Below are 23,439 nucleotides of genomic sequence, written 5' to 3'. Positions count from 1 at the left end.
CTTTTATCTAGCTACTAGTCATCTTTATATTTTGTGTATTTAACAAAAGAAAAATCTAGCTTAGCTCCCTAGGGACTTCTCTCCTTATGATTCAAGATGCAATAGAAGTTCATCACACAGAGCATAAATGTATGACATCACCTGCAGGGTATCTTCCACCAATCATGACCAAATTACCCAACTGAGTACTTCTGAACTCTGTCACTATGAGAATTATCTTGTATATACCATAAAATCTTAGTTTGCAAGAACCACTAAGAAACAAATTGTGTGTGTGTGTGGTTATGAAATAGCCAAAAGCTTCTATCTTTAAGCATCAAATTTAAAAATTCAACTGTTATGAAAGGATGGGAGGTAGAACATGAAGAAATGTGGTTTTTTTTAATTTTTCTATTTATCTCAGTGTTGCCTTAAATTCTTCTGCATTCTTCCCATATAAGTGCGGGTGATACCAGATAATGATTATTTGACCTGTATTTTCCTAACTCTCCCTACTTTACTATTTTTAAAATTGAATTGAGAGCTTACATTTATAACCACAACTATAAGAGGTAATTACCCTTTTTCACTTTTTGCCCCAACCTATCTTCATATTAGGTTCTTCTGAAAGGGGAAATCATTAATGGTATAGAATCAATCTTTAAACAACTAGAGTATTAATGCAGAGTCTATTCTCTGATAAACAGCAGTTCATTGCTTTCTCTAAATGAAAACCTAATGGTCTCAACTATGTACAATAAAACTTCCTTCAAGATCATACTGACTCTTAAGTATTACTATTTACAAAATCAATCTTTATTCTGAGAAGGCAAGTATTGTATGATAAGGCCTTTCAAACTGATCTCTTAAATTCTCTGCCACAGAAAAAGAATTTTCTAAGGAAGTTGTGAATAGTGTCTTTAAAGATCTTAAGGGTACTGAGTGAGGCAAGACATAACCATGGAAAACCTAAAGAAGGAAAAGGATAGATATTAGGCATCAATGTATATAAGATGCCAAAAGGGACCCAAAAACAGTCAATGGAGAATTCTCATTCAGGAGAACAATCCAGAGTTAAAACTTGTGCAAATGCCAATGGTCAATATGAGGCACTGGGTCAGAACCAAGCAGTTTCCCAATGATAAAACTTGGTAATGTACAAAGCTTAGAGTAGAAAACAGGCACAAAGTTATAATATCCTTTTCAAATATTTCAGTAGAAATCACTTACCTCATCATAATAAACTCTCAGTTCTGCTCTTTTAGATTTCAAGTCCCAGAATACTACAGTACCATTTTCATAACCTATCAGCAACTGGAAAACATTAGAACAATAATTTTTGTAATTCCAACATTAATTTTACTTGATCCAAATAAAGCTTAATGTTAATACAATAAAGCAAAATCATAACACAAAACACAACTTTATTTAGAATATCAATTTTTCTAGAGCCTGAATATATATTTCCTATTTAAAAAAAATGGCAAATAAACTCTAGTTCAATATAAAATATTTACCAATGAAATCTGCCTCGTTCCAAAGAGAAATTGAGGAAACATAAATATATAAGAACAGAAAAATAAATGACAAAATTGGAACAAAGAAAAATGGAATAGAAAATGAAGATGAAATAAAGGGTGAAATGGGATAAGTTTAATGACTAATGTACATGCCATTCAGTTCTATGTACTGCAAAAATATGGCCACAAATTGGTTTCTAATTTCTTTATATCAAATCCAACTTTCTCTTGGAGTTATGTATTTTATTTTATTTTATTTTATTTTATTTTATTTTACTTTATTTTATTTTTTCAATATATGAAATGTATTGTCAAATTGGTTTCCATACAACACCCAGTGCTCATCCCAAAAGGTGCCCTCCTCAATACCCATCACCCACCCTCCCCTCCCTCCCACCCCCCATCAACCCTCAGTTTGTTCTTAGTTTTTAAGAGTCTCTTATGCTTTGGCTCTCATTATGGAAAGAGCCTAAATGTCCATCAACTGATGAATGGATAAAGAAATTGTGGTTTATATACACAATGGAGTACTACGTGGCAATGAGAAAGAATGAAATATGGCCTTTTGTAGCAACGTGGATGGAACTGGAGGGTGTTATGCTAAGTGAAATAAGCCATACAGAGAGTGGGTGAGTTATGTATTTTAAACTGGTGATTTATGAACCATAAAAAGTTCACAAACATATTCTAGAGGTTCACATCATTAAAAATGGTTGATATTTATAAATCAATAAAGAAGACAACAAAATACATGTTTTCAGTTTAAAAAAGAAGTATTTGAGAACAGATAATGATTAATAGATGATCATATTCAACTCATTTGGCTAATTACTGCTAGCCATGCTGATTTTTATTATCATATAATTCTGAGTTATTATTTGTAGTTATATTGTTATATTTACTCTGTCATTAGTTTAAAAAAACAGGAAGGATAAAAATGGGCCAGTGCTCATATAATGATAATATTTTCCACAAATCTGCCTTAAGATGATTTTACTAAAACACAGTAGTATTTCCCTGATAAACATTCTTACACAATACATAAAAATGTTTCAATAATTCTAAAACATCAGAGGTAAAAACAGAAAATAGAGTGGTGGTTATAATCTACTCCTATATATCATCCTGAGACCTAATCACTTACCTCAACATTTTATAATAGGACACAAAAAAATGACAAAAATAAATGAGCTAGTTTTAACTGGAAATGTAAATTTTTCAAATATCGTATTATGAAATAAATGTATATTTGAAGCTATAACATGTTTAAAGGTTTTATTTTTAACTTTATTTTTTAATTAAAAATATTTGAGTACAGTTGATCCAGAATGTTACATTAATTTCAGGTGTACAACATAATAATTCAACTTCTTTATATGTTATACTATGCTCATCACAAGTGTAACCACCATCTGTCACCATACAACTCTATTACAGTATCATTGACTATATTCCCTATGCTGTGCCTTTTATTTCTGTGACATATTCATTCCATAACTGGAAACCTGTATCTCCCACTCCCCTTCACCCATTTGGCCCATCCCCCACCCCTCTCCTCTCTGGCAATCATCAATTTGTTCTTATAGGTCCGATTCTGTTTTTTGTTTGTTTATTCATTTGTTTTGTTAGATTCCACATATGAGTAAAATCATATGGTATTTGTCTTTCTCAATCTGACTTCTTTCACTTAGCATAATACTTTCTAGGTCTATCCATGTTATCACAAATGTAACAATCACATCTTTTTTATGATTACAAATATTCCATTGTGTATATATACCACAACTTTCTTGTTCATTTGTCTATTGATGAATACTTAGGTTGCTTCCATATCTTGGCTATTGTCAATAATGCTGCAATAAACACGGGCGCACATATCTTTCTGAGTTAGTATAATTGGTTTATTTGAGTAAATACCCAGTGGTGGAATTATTGGATCATATGCTTTTTTTTTTTTTTTTTGAGAGAGAGAGAGAGAGAGAGAGAGGGAGGATGAGCTAGGGAGAGGGGCAAAGGGAGAGGGAGAGAATCTTAAGCATGCTCCACACGCAGAGCCTGTCGTGGGGCTCAATCCAACAATACTGGGATCATTACCTGAGCCAAAATCAAGAGTTGAACTCAACTGATTGAGTCACCCAGGCACTCCATTTGTATTTTTAATTTTCAAAGGCAACCTACTGAATTGGTGAAGTTACTTGTACGTGATATCTCAATAAGGGGTTAATATACAAAATGTATGAAGAACTTATATAACTCAACACCAAAAAATAATCTGACTAAAAGTGGGCAGGGGGCCTAACTACACATTTTCTCAGAAAAGACATACAGATGGCCAACAGAGACATGATAAGATACTCAATAACACTAATCATCAGGGAAACACAAATCAAAACCACAATGAGATACCACCTTACACCTGTCAGAATGACTAAAATAAAAAAGGTTTCAACATTAAATTACACAGTAAATTTTAAAATTGATTTGCAAAAATTTGAGCTTTACATACTAAATTGAAATAAAGTAAATGACAATGACTTGCTAAATTAAAAAAGTCAAAAGTAAGTGTAAACTTTAAAAATATTTGTTAAAATTTATAAAACATCATAAATACTATACTAAGATGCCTTTTAACTTCAAATCAGCTCTTTTTGCATACTATAGAAAATGATGTATCATTAAACCAATTCCTATGGAATCTATGGAAAGGAGGTTTATAACTCTAAAAAGTTCAGAAAATCTCACTTAGCAAGAGAATGAATAATATAACCTTTCAAAATTGGAAGCCTAAGATGTAATGAAATAATAATCTAAAATGCTATATTTTTTCATAGAAACATCTGAAAGATAGTTTTTTGTTTATAAAACATTACCAGCAATAGCCTCATTAAATCACAAAATATAAACTACCTAGCCTCAAAATGTCATACTTTACTGACATAACTATACATTATGATATAATAAGTATAAAAAAATATTAGAATCACTTAGAGAATTGAGAAAGAGAAAAGCTCCTGATACCCAGAGACATCTGACAAGGACACTCTGTGACCATGATGAATCAAGACAAGATCAATCTGTACGTAATATGTCTGACCACAGCAAAACATGAATATCACCCAAGTCACAAAAATATATTATATATACATTTTATCTAATTATATATTATATTACTATATAATATAATATTAAACATTTATCCCTCAAAATACAATTTAAGTACTGTAAAGGCAAAGGAGGTGACTTTCTGACTATATCATCAAGACTTGGAACAGTATCTGAAGAAAATAGGTATCTGATAAGTATCTATTAACTTATTAAATACCACAAAATCAAAATCACAGATACTATGTTTCCTAACAACTATGAAATAAAATTAGAAGTCATTAACAAAACTATTTTGGAAACTAAAAAATACACTTCTAAATAATTATGGTCAAAGAAGAAATTATAGTGAAAAGTATGAAACAGAACTGAACAAAAATGCCTTATATTAAAACTTGTGAGATACAGATTTAGCCTCATCAAGAACAAAAATTATTGTTTTAGAAATACATATTAAAAGAGGAAAATTTTTGAATTTTTTACTGATATAAGCATTTCACTTTATAAAGTCAAGAAATAAAAAGAGCAGACTTCAAGAAATGGGAAAAAATAGTAAGTCACCTTATCCAAGAGTAAAGGATATCTTTCACTTTTTCAAATATACTTTTATACCTTTCAGGAAGTTTGATATTTTCCATATATAAATTTTATTATTAATTTTATAGCTAATCACTTTGAAGTTTTTGGTTTCTATTTTAAGTTGGATCTTCTCTTCATTATCTTTTTTTGAAAGTGCATTGTTTCTATGGTTAGGTTTTAGTATAATACCTTATAAATTTTTTTATTATTTATACTCATTTTAGTGTTCATTTTATTAAGCATTTTGGATATACTATCACATAATCAAAAACAGAGACTTGCACTTCTTTCTTTCCAATTTTATGACTCTAATTATTTTCACTTCTCTTAACTGCATTACTAAAACATCCTATAGTATTAAAAACAGTGGAGAAGGTGAGCATCCTTGTTTTCTTCTTGCCTTTAGTGGCAATGTCCCTAATATTTCCCTACTTAGATCCTGGATTCTCTATATATTTAATATATATAGCTAAGAGAGTATGAATTGATTCATTTCTTAAATAAATTTCTTTTATCAGGAATACGTGTTTAATAAATATTTTTATTGAGGGACAGAGAAAAGCACACAAATTATGGATGTGTCTTTAAATGACTATGAAGTGAATATATCTATGAAATTACTACCTGGGTCAAAAAATATAATTGAAAAACAAGAAATAGAATAAAAACAATACAAGACACTCAGAAGCCTATTTCATGCCCTCAATGAGTCAACATTCCCGTTTCCTCTTTATCCTCTAAAAGTAACTACTGACTTCTGGGGCACCTGGGTGGCTCAGTCGGTTAAGGGTTAAGGCTCTTGATTTCAGCTCAGGTCATGATCTCAGGGTTCATGAGTTTGAGCTCTGCACAGAACTCTGCACTGACAGTGCAGAGCCTGCTTGGGATTCTCACTCTCCCTCTCCCTTTGTCCCTCCCCTGCTCATGCTCTCTTTCAAAATAAAATGAATACACTTTTAAAAAAAATTAAAAGTAACTACCGACTTCTAACACTGTAGGTTATCAGTATCTGTTTTTGAATTTTATATGAGTGGAATTATATATTAAATATCCTTTTCTGTCCTGCTCCTACTTTTGAACATGATATTTATAGCAGTAATTCACTAACTTTTATTAATGTAATAGTATTTCATTGTTTGGGTATGACAATTCCACAGTTTATTCATCTGACAGGTAATATAGTAATGTTGCTATAAATAAGCTTGTATCTGTCTTTTAGTGAATATGCATATGCATTTCTGTCAGGTATATACTGATTCATGGGGTAAGAATATGTTTAACTTTAATAGATAATGCCAAGTAGTTTTCCAAAGTGGTTGTACCAATTTTTTTTCTACAAGATACATATGAGACCTCCAATTCTTTCTCATCTTTTTTAAACAACTAATATTATCAATAGCTGCACAATATTAAATGGAAGAGGTTGTATGATAGGATCTTTGTCTTATTTCTGAATGCAGAAGAAAAACATTAATTCACCACTAAGGAGGATATTTTCATATTTTTGGGTAAATAAAGTTCAGAATAATAGAGTTCCTTTCTTCTAGTGTAACAAGAGATTTTTATTTACCACAAAGGGAAGGTGCATTTTATCAAATACTTACCTTTTTATTGTCATATGTTTTTTTCTCCATATTCCTGTTAATATGAAAATTCCATTTATTTTGAAAAGTTAAAACAATCTTGTATTCCTGGGATGAATGCAAATAGGTTGGGTTCCTTTGTGCGTTCTCTTTGATTCTTGATCAGACTTGCCAGAAATGCATCAGTTTTATTAGTGTTTTCACAGAATTAACTTTCATTTTTGCTAACGTACTACATTCTCTTTTTATGTTTATTTTAATTTTTTCTCTCATATTTTATATTAGAATTCTCTAGAAAAATAGAACAAGTAGGATGTATCTATAAAGAAAGATTTATTATAAGGAATTGGCTAATGTGATTATGAAGGCTGACAGGTCTAGAAGGGTTAACTGGTAAGGTTAATTGGCAAACTAGAAACCCAGAGAGCCAATAATGTAGTTCTAGTCTGAGTCTAATGGCATGAGAACTAGAAGAATCAATGGTGTAATCCCAATCTGAAGGCCATCAGGCCCCAGATCCAGGAAGAGCTGATGTTTCAGTTCAAGTCCAGAGGCAGGAAAAAGCTGATGTCCCAGTTTGAAAGTAGTCAGCCTATCTTGGAGGAAAGTCAGCCTTTTTGTTCTATTCAGGCAACTCATTCGATGAGGACTGCTCACACTAGGGAGAGCAATCTACTCTACTCAGTCTACTTATTTGAACATTAATCTCATCCAGAGTACCTTCACAGAAACACCAGAATAATATTTGACCAAATATCTGGGCATCCCACAGTTCAGCTCATGTTAACACATAAAATTAACCTTCACATCTTTATTATCTTCTACTTTCTGAGTTTAATTCACTATTTTTCAATTTTTATTCTAAGATCATTGATTTACAGCTTTTCTTCACTTTTTAATAAATGCAACAAAAGCTATACATATCCCTCTAAAATACAGCTTTAGCTTCATTCCATAAGTTTTGATATATCATAGTTGTGATTTAACTTAAAATATATTCTAACTTCAATAGTGATTTCTCCTTTAACATGTTATTCAGAAGTGTGGTGTTTATTTACTAAGTACGTATTTAGGAGATTTCCTATTTATGTTTTATTGATAATCTTGCTAAGTTCTCCAGGGTGAGAGAATATATTGAGTATTATTATAATCCCCAGAAATTTATTGAAAAATGATTTATGGTCAGCAAATGTACAATTTTGGTAAATACTTCATGTATACTTGAAAATAATGGGTATGCAGGTGTTGGGTGTAATGTACTATATATGTCAATTAAGTTAATCACGTTCAAATTTTTTTATCCTCACTAATTACTTCTTTATTTGCTTACTTTCACTTCTTTTAAAAAAATTTTTTTAATGTTATTTATTTTTGAGAGAGAGAGAGACAAACTGCAAGCAGGAAAGGGGCAGAGAGAGAAGGAGACACAAAATCTTAAGCAGGCTCTAGGCTCTAAGCAGTCAGCACAGAGCCCAACATGGGGCTCAAACCCATGAGCTGCGAGATCATGACCTGAGCCAAAGTCAGACGCTTAACCACTTAACTGAGCAACCTAGGTGCCCCTGCTTACTTTTGCTTCTTATGTTTGTGATGGTATTAGAAAGGAGAGGCTTTGGGAAGTGATTAGGTCTTACAAGTGGAACCTTAGGGGTGTATGGGTGGCTCAGTCTGATAAACATCTGACTGTTGATTTCAGCTGAAGTCACAATCCCAGGGTAGTGAGATCAAGCCCTGTGCTGGGTTCCACACCAGGCATGGAACCTACTTAAGATTCTCTCTCTCCTCTCTCTCTGCCCCTCCCAAAATCATGCTCTCTAAAAACAGTGGGGAGTGGAACCCTAAAGAAAAGGAGCAGTGTCCTTGTGAAAGAGACTCTACAAATCTTTCTTTCCCTTTGTACTATATGAGGACACAGTGAGAAGATGGCCATCTTGAAAATGGTCCTTCACTAGACACCAAATCTGCTGGTGCCTTAATCTTGCACTTTCCAGCCTCAGAAATATGAAAAATAAAACTTGTTTAAGCTGTCCAGACTATAGTATTTTTGCTATAGCAGCTGAACTAAGACATCTAATTTGTGTGATATTAGCATAGCTATATCAGTTTTGTTTGTTTTTGCTTAGGGTTTACATGCTATATCTGCCCTCTCTTTTTATGTTCAACTTTCCTATAACCTTAAGTTTAAAATGTGTCCTTGTAAGGGCACCTGGGTGGCTCAGTGGGTTAAGTGTCCGACTTTGGCTCAGCTCATGATCTTGCAGTCCGTAAGTTTGAGCCCTACATCGAGCTCTGTGCTGACAGCTCAGAACCTGGAGCCTGCTTCAGATTCTGTGTCTCCCTCTCTCTCTGCCCCTCCCCTGCTCATGCTCACTCTCTCTCAAAAATAAACATTAAAAAAAATTAAAAAATAAAATGTGTCCTTGTAACAATATATCATTGTTTTAACAGTTTAAAAATTTCTTTCCTTTAGTCTGTTTACATTTAGTATAATTGCTGTCATACTTTAGAACTAATCTATTGTTTTATATTTGCCCCATCTGTTTAATATTACCTTTTCCTTTTTTGTTTTTTAAAAATATGTTTTTTAATGTTTATTTGAGAGAGAGACAGAAAAAGAGAGCAGGGGAGGGCAGAGAGACAGGGAGACACAGAACCTGAAGCAGGCTCCGGGCTCTGATCTGTCAGCACAGAGCCTGACATGGGGCTTGAACCCACAAACCACAAGATCATGACTTGAGCTGAAGTCAGACACTCAACCAGCTGAGTCACTCAGGTGCCCCTCATTTTTTACTTTGAGTTAATAATTTTGTTATCTCAGTTCTCTATTAACCTATCCATTATACATATATTTATTCTTTTAGTGTTACCTACATAAATATAAAATGTTTCCATGACTTATCGAACTATAATGTAAATTAGTACTTGTGTTACTTCCTAGGAGCTAGAAGGACCTTAGAACCTTAATTCAGAGACTTCATCCCAACTTTTACCTATTTTTAACTTACATGTGTATTATTTTTCAATTTATTACACTCCCAGAAGTCATTATTTTAATAAAGTATTCCCTAGATTTATCCATATTTGTTCTTTATTCCTTCTACATCTCTGTTTTTTTTTTTATAATCAATTTCATTCCCTTAGAGAATTCCTTTAGTGTGGGGAATAAGTTTAGGAATTCTCTGAGCTTGCACCAATGGGTTAACAAGGCTTAGGACAAAAGCATCCGAGAATGGGTAAATAAGGCGAAAGTACCCCCAGCATAGAACAAAAGCAGAAAGCTGCTTCCACGGGATGAAAGGGTCTGAGAAAAGGCACACAGGGCAACAGACCACTGCAGCAGGGTGAAATTGCTTGGAGCTAATTAGCAAAAGAAAAGTACCTTCTTGACCCTGAGGTAGCATGTTCTGTCTTATCCCCCAGGCGAGTTAAGATAAACAGACATGGGGCCTGGTGCCTGCCATCTGCTCGGTGCCACGGATTTTGTTTTGTATTGACACAAACCCTTAACACTGCATATCTTTGAAGCCCCCTTTCTCTCAACAGTTGAGTTAATGATCACTGTTTCATTGTCTCTTTCTACACATCGATCACGTTTTTAAGACTTCTGATCCTAATAAATATGGAGCAAGGACCCTTCTTCAGCGCTCTTGGACATTAGCCTCTCTTGTATTCAATTCTGCACCTGCTCTCTTGCTGGACAAGAGAGAACTCTAGACTCAAAATCTGCAACACTTCATTTTTTTCATTAGAGTAGATTTGCTAATTACTGCAAATTATGTTAAATTGTTATAATTTCATGACAATGTTTTTAAGGGTGTTTTTGTAGAGCATAGAATTCTGTGTAGGCTTTTTTTCTATAGGTACTTTTCTTTGTTAGTACCTTCACATAATCACTCAATTGTCTTCATTTTCTATTTTTCTGTTAAAATGTCTGCTATTAGTCTTATTTTTTTTCTATCCTCTGCTTTTAAGATTATTCTCTTTGTCTTTGATATATCTTGGTGAAGTTTACCTTCTGTTAAGTTTGCTTTGAGTCCATAATGCATCTCAGATTTTTGATATCTGTCATAACTTTGAAAAATTAACATCCATTCATTTTTCAAATATTACTGCTGTATCATTCTTTTCTTCTTCCTCCAGGACTCCAATTACACATATATTCCACCTTTTCATTATGTCCCAAATGCTCTTCATCCATTTGGCTTACCATGCTCTCAAATGGATATTTTCTTCTCACCTATCTCCCAGGTCACTAATTCTTTCTTCATCTGTTTATTCTGCTCTCTGTCGTATTTTTCATTTCTCTGCTGAAACCTCCATCATTTTTAGTTTCAATCACACTCATTTTAAAGTTTGATTTAAAGTTTTATGTTTGATAACTGCTATTTGAATCTCCTGGTGGTCTGTCTCTACTTATTGTCTGTTCACTTGACTTCTGGTAAATTTTGATCTTTCTGATTCTTTTACACACCATGTTATTTTTACTTTAAGTATAGAGGCAAACTATGGGAGAAATGTAGTGATAAATAAAGGCTCTGAGTGATGTTTTCTTCTTCCATAAATGATTGATTTTTTTTATTTTTTCAGTCAGTTAGACTAAGGCTGATCAACTTAATCCCAAAAAGGATTCAGATAATGTTAACAAAAATTTCAGTCATTAGAGGACTGGTATATTTCCAGTTCAACCTTACTTGTAGGGCATATTCCTCTGGAGCCACCCTTTAGAGTGATTATCAGAGACTTATTTTTGGCTTGCCCTAAACTTTTTTTATCCACACTACTCATGACCCATACAGCTGCAGAAAACTCTGCTTAGCCTCTCAGCCAATAAATTTCATTTTGGTTACTAAATATCTTAGCCATTCTTTTCAAATGAGAAAATCCCTATAAGAGTATTTCTGGGCTTCTTTCTCTGGAATCAAGAACTTGCAAATCTTTGCTGCCTTGGTCACTCTCTGGTGTCCTCAAACAGATTTTCAAAAATATTTTGTCTAGATTTTATAGTTCCCAGTGGGAGGACTGATCTGAAATAGGATAGTCTTTCATTATCAAAAGTGGAAATACAATGGATATTAAATTTCATTCAAAAGACATTTTCAGCATCTATGGAAATGATATTTTTCTCAAGATCTGTTAATAACAAACTATATTAATGGATTTTCTCATTATATCCATCTTTGCGTACTTTGAATAAAACACCATTTGTCAGTGTTTTGTTTTTGAACATTCTGTTGGAGACTGTGTCCTATAGGATATTTTAAGACTTTTCCATTGATATTAATAAATTCAATAAATCCATGTTTTCTTCTTGTGCAACCTTTATCAGGCTTAGTTGTCACACGTAAAGTAAAAACAATTTTAGAGACACCTGGGTGGCTCAGTTGGTTAAGTGACTTCGATTCAGGTCACAATCTCACAGTTGGTGAGTTCAAGCCCCAAATCAGGCTCTCCACCTTCAGCACAGAGCCCACTTCAGATCCTCTGTCTCCATCTCTCTCTGCCCCTTCCATGCTGTGCTATCTTAAAAATAAATGTTTATTGTTTTTAATGGTTATTTATTTTTGAGAGAGAGACAGAGCACAAGTGGGGAGGGGCAGAGAGAGGGAGACAGAATCTGAAGTAGGTTCCAGGCTCTGAGCTGTCAGCACAGACCCTGATGCGGGGCTTGAACCCACTAACTGTGAGATCATGACCTGAGCCAAAGTCCGACAGTTAACCAACTGAGCCACCCAGGTGTTCCAAACAAACATTTAAAAAAAAACCCCACAATATTTTCCCTTTTTAAAATTTTTAAATGTTATTTACTTTTTTTTATTTTAAAGAGAGAGAGTGCATGAAAGCAGGGGAGAAGGATAAAGGGAGAGAGATCTAGAATCTTAAGTAGGCTCCAGCTCAGTGCAGAACCCCCTGCAGGGCTCCATTCCATGATCCTGGTATCATGACCTGAGCTGAAATCAAGAGTCAGACACTCAACCAATTGAGTCACCCAGGAGTCCCAATATTTTCTTTTTTTAAATTATAGTCAGAACAAGGGTTGTTAAACTTTTTTTCCTAAAGGGACAGATAGTAAATCTGTTATGCTTTCCAGACTACATAATCTCTCTCTCTCTCTCTTTCTCTCTCTCTCTCTCACACACACACACACACACACACACACACACACACACACATACCTTATTTACAATAAAAGAAAGCAGGCCAAATTTGTCCTACTGTCCACAGAGGCAACTCCTGCTTTAGAATAGTTTATGTAGTACTGTATTATATAGTACTTAAAAATTTAGTAACATTTCCCTGTAAAATCATCTGGGTCTGGTACTTTTATTTATACATAGTAATTGAATAACTTTCTCATTTTCTCAAACTTCCTGTCTCTATTGGCGTCAATGTTGGTAAATTTATTTTCCTGGGAAATTACCAATTTCACCTATGTTTTTAAATATATCTGCTAGAGTTGTGTAAAATAATTTCATGACATTAATTTGGATATTTAAAAATTTCCTTACTTTTAGTGTATTTCTTCTTGTTTTGTGTATCATTTGTGTAACTTTGTTTTTCCCCTCTTTTTCTTCATCAGGTTAGATAGTAGTTTGTATCTTTTGTTTATGTTCTATGCAAAGAACCAGGATATTAATTTATAAAACAGCTTAAAAACAGGAGAACTAAGTCTATAAGTTCTGCATTTGTCTTTATATTTCTCTTCTGCTTCCTTTTGCTTTATTTTCTTATTCTTTTTCTAGTTTTTTGGTTGCATATTGAATTTATTAAAATTTCTAAGTTTTATTCATACAAGTATTAAAGGCTACTAAAAGCTATGAATTATAATTGTTTTCATTATATTTCATAGAAATTTTATTCTATATTTAATATGCAGTATTACAATATTGTTAATTTTTATATATTCTTCAATTTTTTTTATTTTCTATTTGACATAATAGTTATATAATAAGAGTTTTAAATTTTCCAAATGGAAAGGAATTTTTGCTTCTGGATTTTTTATTATTGTTTCACTCTCTATATGAAATGTGCAATCAGTTATAGTACTTGGGAATCAAAGATTTTTCCTCATCGGATTACTCAAGATCACCCCTAAGTGGAGATGTAATTGAGCAGCAGTCAATATCTAGATAATAGCAACCAATCATCTGACCTATGAGGCAGGCCTGAATTCTGTCCTCTTCCATCAGTTGATTTTAGGTATCCCCCACCCCATGAGACCATATATGTGGGTTGAGACAAACGTATTGTTGCAACAGATGTAATTCTTAGACCCCCATTTATCTAATTATGCCTTTTAGACAACTGAAGGCTGATTTCCTGAATATACCACTTCTGTTGTAAAATGGTTTTTGTCAGTTCCCTCACCCATTCCTATGACTCAATGAGTATGATAATATACAAGTCATGTTGGACAACTCAGTTTACATAGTCATTTGGTGTCCCATGGTTGGGTGTTCAGTCTCTACAAGAGCTCATTAACATGCCAGGAATTGCCGTGAAAATGGAAAATAGCTGTTGTGACCCTCTTATCGGGCTTTCCAACAGACCATTCTTATCTACCAGACACATTAAGCTCCTTTAGATCTACTAGATCATAGTGGTAAGGGGACTGCAAAGAAGCTTGGGAGCCCTTTCTTCCTTAGGTCCCACTTAAAACCAGCAGGCTTTTTGGATAATCTTTAAAAACGATATAAAACAATAATTTTTAAGACATTATATACTATTATCTAAATCCAAAAAGGCCTGTCAAGTGAAATGACACTTTCCACAAAAGCTTATGCTTTATCTTAGAGGAGATACCCCTACATGCCCCAGACCATTAGACCCTCAAAATCATCACATATAACACAAGGTCCCAGATATTTATGGGATTTTCTTCCCACCCTCTGCATGATCTTGTGAGCTACACATAATAAAGAAAATGAACTAGTATCCTTTCTAAAGAATGCTAAGACAATCAAGTTTCCTTAGAACTATGTTATGACAGAGTATGAAAAATAACACAGTCCTAGGAAAAAATTATGAAGTTATACTATTTTCCCTTTCTATGAAAGCAAGCTGCTTTGATCTTCTCTGCTGATATATTGAGAAAAAAGAGTTCACTAAGTCAGTAATTATTCATCATGAGATATAGGCTGTTACTGATCTGCACATGTAGAAGTATCAACAGCAAGGCAGCTGTGATTTGGGTAATCACCTGGTTAACTTACAGTGGTCCACTAATACCAAGCTCAATCCATCTTGTTTTTTGCAGGACCCAGACAATGGAATCCAACAAGTGACCACTACTACTACATCCTTCAAGTCTAACTGTGATAATTTCTGCAACTTCTCCAGAAATATATCCTAGCTTTTATTTATAAGAATGGCAGGGAGAGACAAGTTTTAGGAGTTTCCATTTGTCCCTTCCAATTGTAATGGCTCTAATTCCAATGTCAGAAAACCACTAAGAGAATAATGCCAGCTTCTACACATATCTATACAGATTATGCAATTGAGGTGTAAAATAACTGGGTAAGTCTGCATACTCATTAGACCTACTATGAGATACACTTGGGTCAAAACATCATTTATCACCTAGTGACCTAGTTCTATATGCCATGACTCTAACTGGATGACAACACTTTCTGGATCTTTTGATATTAATGTCTGCCCCAACCCTACAGCTAACAGTACTGAAAAAGTAAAGTTACTTCTGCAAATGACCACAGATGGCTTCTATAACTACTATATGTACTTATGGAAGCACTTCAGGGTCCTTCATCAGGGGCAACTGGGCTCTCCCTTTCTATCAGTGGGCTCTAGATCTTAGAGCTGACTTATATCTAGAAGCCTGTGAAGTGCTGTGAGTTTCCACTTCAGTGGTCAATGTCAAGAGCTGATTTTTTTTCTGCTTATGCAAATCAAACAATATCTCAGTCAGCTGCTCACCTAATTTTGCTCCTAGAAACGACATGGTAATTTAGCTATTACCATAGATTTCTGTACTGCCATCCAGGCTTAACTGCTTGTTATGGTAATTATGTTTGTATTGCCAGATGGTCAAATATTACCATCTGGCCCCTACCAATCCGTGATATTTAATCCCCATAGATACTATGGAGTCTGGATCTCTGCCATCATCTCCTACTGTCAACAAAAGCCAAAAAAGGACAACCCCTATGAAACTTCTCAAAAAATTATTGTACTCATCTTTCCAAAGCACTCCTTATTAGGTTAAGTGAAGACAGTGTCCTTAAGAGCCTCCTAGGGAATTATTTTAAAGGAGAGGGAGGGGCCAACATGGCAGAGAAGTAGGGGGATCCATACCTCTCTCATCTCTCAAACAAAGAAGTACTAAAGCCAAAGGACTTTGAATCTAAGAGCCTGGGGAGAAAAGAGACAGAATCTACCAGGAAGAAAATAGGTCAACTGGAGAAAAGATAGGTGGGTGATTGCGAACTGGGGGAGATAAAAAAAAAAAAAAAGGCCACGTGGGCACGGAGGGGAGGAACCCCCTTCTCCAGAGAGACAAAGGGAAGAGAAAGAGTGGCTAGGGAAGTGTAGGACCGTATCTGGATAGGAGAAAGACCTCGGACTGAGACTGAGAAGGAACTATCACTAACTGTGGGGCCTTCTTTGGACTGGGTCTGGCTCCCTGTTGGTGCACTTGAGGAGGGGAGCCAGGCTTAGTGCTAGGTCAGGAGCACAGTCCACAGTTGGAGAAAGCGGTCCCCTCCCTGGAGGGTTGCTATAGTACAAAGCCTGCCTGTGCTGGCCATCTCCAGGCTCAGTGGCTGGGCCGAAGGGGCAGACCCCAGTAGGAGAAAGTGGCCCCATCCCTGGAGTGGTGTGGAAAACGACAAAGCTTGCCCACATCTGCCTGCAGTCAGCCACCCCCAGGGCTCAGCGCAGAGGTCGGGGCACAATCCGAGGTAGGAGAAAGCAGCTCTCCCTGAAGTGTGGTGGCACAGACAATGCCAGCTGGGACCACATATCGGGTGGCACTAAGAGGCGCTTCCCCAGTGCCAAAGCACATGCAGCGGGACTTGGAATCCTAGCCAAGCACAGGGTCAGGGGAGTTGGAGGAGCGAGAAGGACCACCCAGTCTGTGCCCGCAGCACAGTGAGGATGACTCAAACGGAGTCCACAGGGCCCGGATCCGTGGAGAAGAGACTGAGGGATCGCCATTTCCACCCCTCCACCACCACTACCAGCAAGGCGGGCTCTCAGGGATTAGTCCCAGGGCCTACAGTGGAGGTGGGTCCAGACTATACCAAACCAACCCCTTCCTACCGGGTAACTGCATATATACCGGAGCTGGACAGACCCTGTGGACAGATCCTCCAGACCAATGATGCAGCATCGCCTGGATTAACTCTAGGTCAATTCTGGATATATAGATATATTCTTCTCCCCATTTCTCTTCCTCATCTCTTCCCTCCTCTAGGCTGGTTACTCTGGTTAGTGGTTTGTGTAAACAGACATATTTAATCCATTCTCTTGATGCATGTTCTACACCTCTTTCTTTACATTCCTTTCTCTCTCTCTGGAATAATCAAGCCATATAGTTTCTCTGTCTGGGTAACTTTATCTTCACTTCTTTTTCCCTACTTCCTTCTTTATCTTCCTTTCTCTCTCTCTGGATTAAGCCTTTTAGTCTCTCTGCCTAGTCAATGTTTATTTATTTATTTTTTTGTCCCCACTCCCGTCATTTCTCTCTTTGTATGTGCTCTTCCAACAGCACCGCCTCCACCCTGTTCTTGTAGTCAGTGTTTTTGGGGTTTTGTGTTCTTAGTTTTTGTTTGTTTGTGTTATTTGCATGTTTGTGTGTTTTTGTCTCCTGTTTTTTGTTTTCCTCTACAGGGCTACTCCAAGGAACAAATCAAAGCACACCTGGGGGAGGGTCCAAAGTAGGGTAATACAAAGTAGGGTAATAAAATAACCAAAGTCATACCAACAGAGAGCAAGTAACAATCTCCAAAAAACACCACCTGGACAGGCCTTGGACACTGTATGACCCTCCTTTAATATAGCAGTGCTCACAGGTGCAGAGCATACAACAAGCTTTTAAAATGCATAAGGGGCAGAAAACTAGCCAAAATGATTAAATGGAAGAATTCTCCTCAAAAGAAATTGCAGGAAGTAGTGACAGTTAACAAATTGATCAAAACTGACTTAAGCAATATAACTGAACAAGAATTTAGAATAATACTTAAAAATTAATTGCTGGGCTTGAAAAAAGCATAGAGGACAGCAGAGAATCTATTGCTACAGATCAAGGGACTAAAAAATAGTCATGATGAATTAAAAATGCTATAAATGAGGTACAAAATAAAATGGAAGAGGCCACAGTGTGGATTGAAGAGGCAGAGGGAAGAAGAGGTGAATTAGAAGATAAAATTATGGAAACAGAGGAAGCTGAGAAAAAGAGAGATAAAAAAAAAAAATCCAGGAGTATGAGGGGAGAATTAGAGAACTAAGTGATGCAATCAAATGGAACAATATCCATATCATAGGAATTCCAGATGAGGAAGAGAGAGAGAAACGGGCTGAAGGTGTACTTGAACAAATCATAGCTGAGAACTTCCCTGATCTGGGGAAGGAAAAAGGCATTGAAATCCAAGAGGCACAGAGAACTCCCTTCAGACATAACTTGAATCGATCTTATGCACAACATATCATAGTGAAACTGGCAAAATATAAGGACAAAGAGAAAAATCTGAAAGCAGCTAGGGATAAACGGGCCTTAACATACAAAGGTAGACACATAAGGTAGTAGCAGACCTATCTCCTAAAACTTGGCAGGCCAGAAAGGAATGGCAGGAAATCTTCAATGTGATGAACAGGAAAAATATGCAGCCAAGAATCCTTTACCCAGCAAGTCTGTTATTCAGAATAGAAGGAGAGATAAAGTTCTTCCCAAACAAACAAAAACTGAAGGAATTCATCACGACTAAACCGGCCCTACAAAGAGATCCTAAGGGGGATTCTGTGAGTGAAATGTTGCAAGGACCACAAAGTACCAGAGACATCACTACAAGCATGAAACCTACAGACATCACAATGACTCTAAACCCATATCTTTCAGTAATAACACTGAATGTAAATGGACTAAATGCTCCAATCAAAAGACATAGGGTATCAGAATGGATAAAAAAAACAAGACCCATCTATTTGCTGTCTACAAGAGACTCATTTTAGATCTGAGGACACCTTCAGATTGAAAGTGAGGGGATGGAGAACTCTCTATCATGCTACCGGAAGTCAAAAGAAAACTGGAGTAGCCATACTTATATCAGACAAACTACACTTTAAATTAAAGGCTGTAACAAGAGATGAAGAAGGGCATTATATAATCATTACAGGTACTATCCATCAGGAAGAGCTAACAATTATAAATGTCTATGCACCGAATACGGGAGCCCCCATATATATAAAATAATTAATCACAGACATAAGCAACCTTATTGATAAGAATGTGGTAATTGCAGGAGACTTTAATAGTTCACTTACAACAATGGATACATCATCTAGACACAGGATCAATAAATAAACAAGGGCCCTGAATGATACATTGGATCAGATGGACTTGACAGATATATTGAGAACTCTGCAACCCAAAGCAATGGAATATACTTTCTTCTCAAGTGAACATGGAACATTCTCCAAGATAGATCACACATTGAGTCACAAAACAGCCGTTAATAAATGTAAAAGAATTGAGATCATACCATGCACACTTTCAGACCACAATGCTATGAAACTTTAAATCAACCACAGAAAAAAGTCTGGAAAACCTCCAAAAGCATGGAGGTTAAAGAACAACCTACTAAAGAATGAATGGGTGAACCAGGCAATTAGAGAAGAAATCAAAAAATATACGGAACAAATTAAAATGAAAATACAACAATCCAAATGCTTTGGGATGCAGCAAAGACAGTCCTGAGAGGAAAATACATTGCAGTCCAGGGCTATCTCAAGAAACAAGAAAAATCCCAAAATACAAAATCTAACAGCACACCTAAAGGAACTAGAAACAGAACAGCAAAGACACCCCAAACCCACCAGAAGAGAAATAATAAAGATCAGAGCAGAAATAAACAATATAGAATCCAAAAAAACAGTAGAGCAGATCAATGAAACCAAGAGTTGTTTTTTTGAAAAAATAAACAAAATTGATAAACCTCTAGACAGGCTTCTCAAAAAGAAAAGGGAGATGATCCAAATAGATAAAATCATGAATGAAAATGGAATTATTACAACCAATCCCTCAGAAATACAAGCAATTATCAGAGAATACTATGAAAAATTATATGCAAACAAAATGGAAAACGTGGAAGAAATGGACAAAATCCTAAACTCCCACACACTTCCAAAACTCAAATGGGAAGAAATAGAAAAATTGAACAGACCCATAACCAGTGAAGAAGTTGAATCAGTTATCAAAAATCTCCCAACAAATAAGAGTCCTGGACCAGGATTGGGGAATTCTACCAGACATTTAGAGCAGAGATAATACCTATCCTTCCCAAGTTGTTCCAAAAAATAGAAAGGGAAGGAAAACTTCCAGACTCATTCTATAAAGCCAACAATACTTCGATTCCCAAACCAGACAGAGACCCAGAAAAAAAAGAGAACTACAGGTCAATATCCCTGATGAATTATGGATGCAAAAATTCTCAACAAGATACTAGCAAATCGAATTCAACAGCTTATAAAAAGAATTATTCACCATGATCAAGTGGGATTCATTCCTGGGCTGCAGGTCTGGTTCAATATTTTCAAGCCAATCAATGTGATACATCACATTAATAAAAGAAAAGAACCATATGATCCTGTCAATAGAAGCAGAAAAAGCATTTCACAAAATTAAGCATCCTTTCTTAATAAAAACCCTCGAGAAAGTCGAGGTAGAGGGAACATACTTAAACATCATAAAAGCCATTTATGAAAAGCCCACAGCTAATATTATCCTCAATGGGGAAAAACTGAGAGCTTTCTCCCTGAGATCAGGAACATGACAGGGATGTCCACTCTCACCACTGTTGTTTAACGTAGTGTTGGAAGTCCTAGCTTCAGCAATCAGACAACAAAAGGAAATCAAAGGCATCAAAATTGGCAAAGATGAAGTCAAACTTTCACTTTTCGCAGACAACAGATACTCTACATGGAAAACCTGACAGACTCCACCAAAAGTCTGCTAGAACTGATACATGAATTCAGCAAAGTTGTAGGGTACAAAATCAACGTACAGAAATCAGTTGCATTTTTATACACAAATAATGAAGCAACAGAAAGAGAAATAAAGAATCTGATCCCATTCACAATTGCACCAAGAATCATAACATACCTAGGAATAAACATAACCAAAGACATAAAAGATCTGTATGCTGAAAACTATAAAAAGCTTAAGAAGGAAACTGAAGAAGAATCAAAGAAATGGAAAAACATTCCATGCTCATGGATTGGAAGAATAAATATTGTTAAAATGTCAATACTAACCAAAGCTATCTACACATTCAATGCAATCCCAATCACGCAGCCACTCTGAAAAACAGTGTGGAGGTTCCTCAAAAAATTAAAAATAGATCTCCCTTATGACCCAGCAATAGCACTGCTAGGAATTTACCAAAGGGATATAGGAGTGCTGATGCATAGGGGCATTTGTACCCCAATGTTTATAGCAGCACTTTCAACAATAGCCAAATTATGGAAAGAGCCTAAATGTCCATCAACTGATGAATGGATAAAGAAATTGTGGTTTATATACACAATGGAATACTACATGGCAATGAGAAAGAATGAAATATGGCCTTTTGTAGCAATGTGGATGGAACTGGAGACTGTTATGCTAAGTGAAATAAGTCATACAGAGAAAGACAGATACCATATGTTTTCACTCATATGTGGATCCTGAGAAACTTAACAGAAGACCATGGGGGAGGGGAAGGAAAAAAAAAAGAGGTTAGAGATGGAGGGAGCCAAAACATAAGAGACTCTTAAAAACTGAGAACAAACTGAGGGTTGATGGGGTGGTGGGAGGGAGGGAAGGGTGGTTGATGGGTATTGAGGAGGGCACCTGTTGGGATGAGCACTGGGTGTTGTATGGAAACCAATTCTACAATAAATTTCATATTTTAAAAAAAAGTGTAATCCCAATCAAATTGCACCAGCATTCCTCTCAATGCTAGAACAAGCAATCCTAGATTTGTATGGAACTACAAAACACTCCAAATAGCCAAAGTAATATGGAAGAAGAAAACCAAAGCGGGAGGCATCAAAATCCCAGACTTTAGCCTCTACTACAAAGCTGTAATCATCAATAGAGTATGGTATTGGCACAAAAACAGACACATAGACCAGCGGAATAGAATACAGACCCCAAAATTGGACCCACAAACGTATGGCCAACTAATCTTTGACAAAGCAGGAAAGAGTATCCAATGGAAAAAAGAGTCTCTTTAACAAATGGTGCTAGGGGCGCCTGGGTGGCTCAGTCGGTTAAGCCGCCGACTTCAGCTCAGGTCACGATCTCACGGTCCATGAGTTCGAGCCCCGCGTTGGGCTCTGGGCTGATGGCTCAGAGCCTGGAGCCTGCTTCCGATTCTGTGTCTCCCTCTCTCTCTGCCCCTCCCCCGTTCATGCTCTGTCTCTCTCTGTCTCAAAAAAATAAATAAACGTTAAAAAAAAAAATGGTGCTGGGAGAACTGGACAGCAACATGCAGAAGAATGAAACTAGACCACTTTCTTACACCATTCAGAAAAATAAACTCAAAATGGATGAAGGACCTGAATGTGAGACAGGTAACCATCAAAACCCTAGAGGAGAAAGCAGGAAAAAACCTCTTGGATCTCAGCCACAGCAATTTCTTACTCGACACATCTTCAAAGTCAAAGGAATTAAAAGCAAAAATGAACTACTGGGACCTCAAGTTAAAAAGCTTCTGCACTGCAAAGGAAACAATCAACAAAACTAAAAGGCAACCAACAAAATGGGAAAAGATATTTGCAAATGACATGTCGGATAAAGGGCTAGTATACAAAATTTATAAAGAACTCACCCAACTCCACACCCAAAAAACAATCCAGTGAAGAAATGGACAGAAGACATGAACAGACACTTCTCTAAAGACATAGAGATGGCCAACAGACACATGAAAAGATGCTCAACGTCACTCCCCATCAGGAAAATACAAATCAAAACCACACTGAGATACCACCTCACGCCAGTCAGAGTGGCTAAAATGAACAAATCAGGAGACTATAAATGTTGGAGAGGATGTGGAGAAACGGGAACCCTCTTGCACTGTTGGTGAATGCAAACTGGTGCAGCCACTCTGGAAAACAGTGTGGAGGTTCCTCAAAAAATTAAAAATAGATCTCCCCTATGATCCAGCAATAACACTGCTAGGAATTTACCCAACGGATACAGGATGCATAGGGGCACTTGTACCTCAATGTTTATAGCAGCACTTTCAACAATAGCCAAATTGTGGAAAGAGCCTAAATGTCCATCAGCTGATGAATGGATAAAGACGATGTGGTTTATATATACAATAGAATACTACTTGGCAATGAGAAAGAATGAAATCTGGCCATTTGTAGCAATATGGATGGAACTGCAGAGTGTTATGCTAAGTGAAATAAGTCAGACAGAGAAAAACAGATACCATATGTTTTCACTCATATGTGGA

General features: G+C 36.0%; 1 protein-coding gene across 2 annotated transcripts in view; it reads right to left on the bottom strand.

Annotated features, from left to right (window-relative positions):
- The window catches only part of STXBP5L (syntaxin binding protein 5L), a 377,830-nt gene that overhangs the window by 205,134 nt on the left and 149,257 nt on the right, over positions 1 to 23,439 (bottom strand). For both annotated transcript variants that reach the window (XM_049628234.1, XM_049628235.1), the window contains exon 7: positions 1,210 to 1,293. In XM_049628234.1, coding sequence (XP_049484191.1) covers positions 1,210 to 1,293 — 84 coding nt within the window. The remainder of the gene's footprint in view (positions 1 to 1,209; positions 1,294 to 23,439) is intronic.

This window comes from Panthera uncia, chromosome C2 (assembly GCF_023721935.1).
Source record: "Panthera uncia isolate 11264 chromosome C2, Puncia_PCG_1.0, whole genome shotgun sequence".
NCBI classification, from domain to species: domain Eukaryota; kingdom Metazoa; phylum Chordata; class Mammalia; order Carnivora; family Felidae; genus Panthera; species Panthera uncia.
Note: the sequence above shows the minus strand (reverse complement) of the source record. Positions and strands in the feature narration are given on the sequence as shown.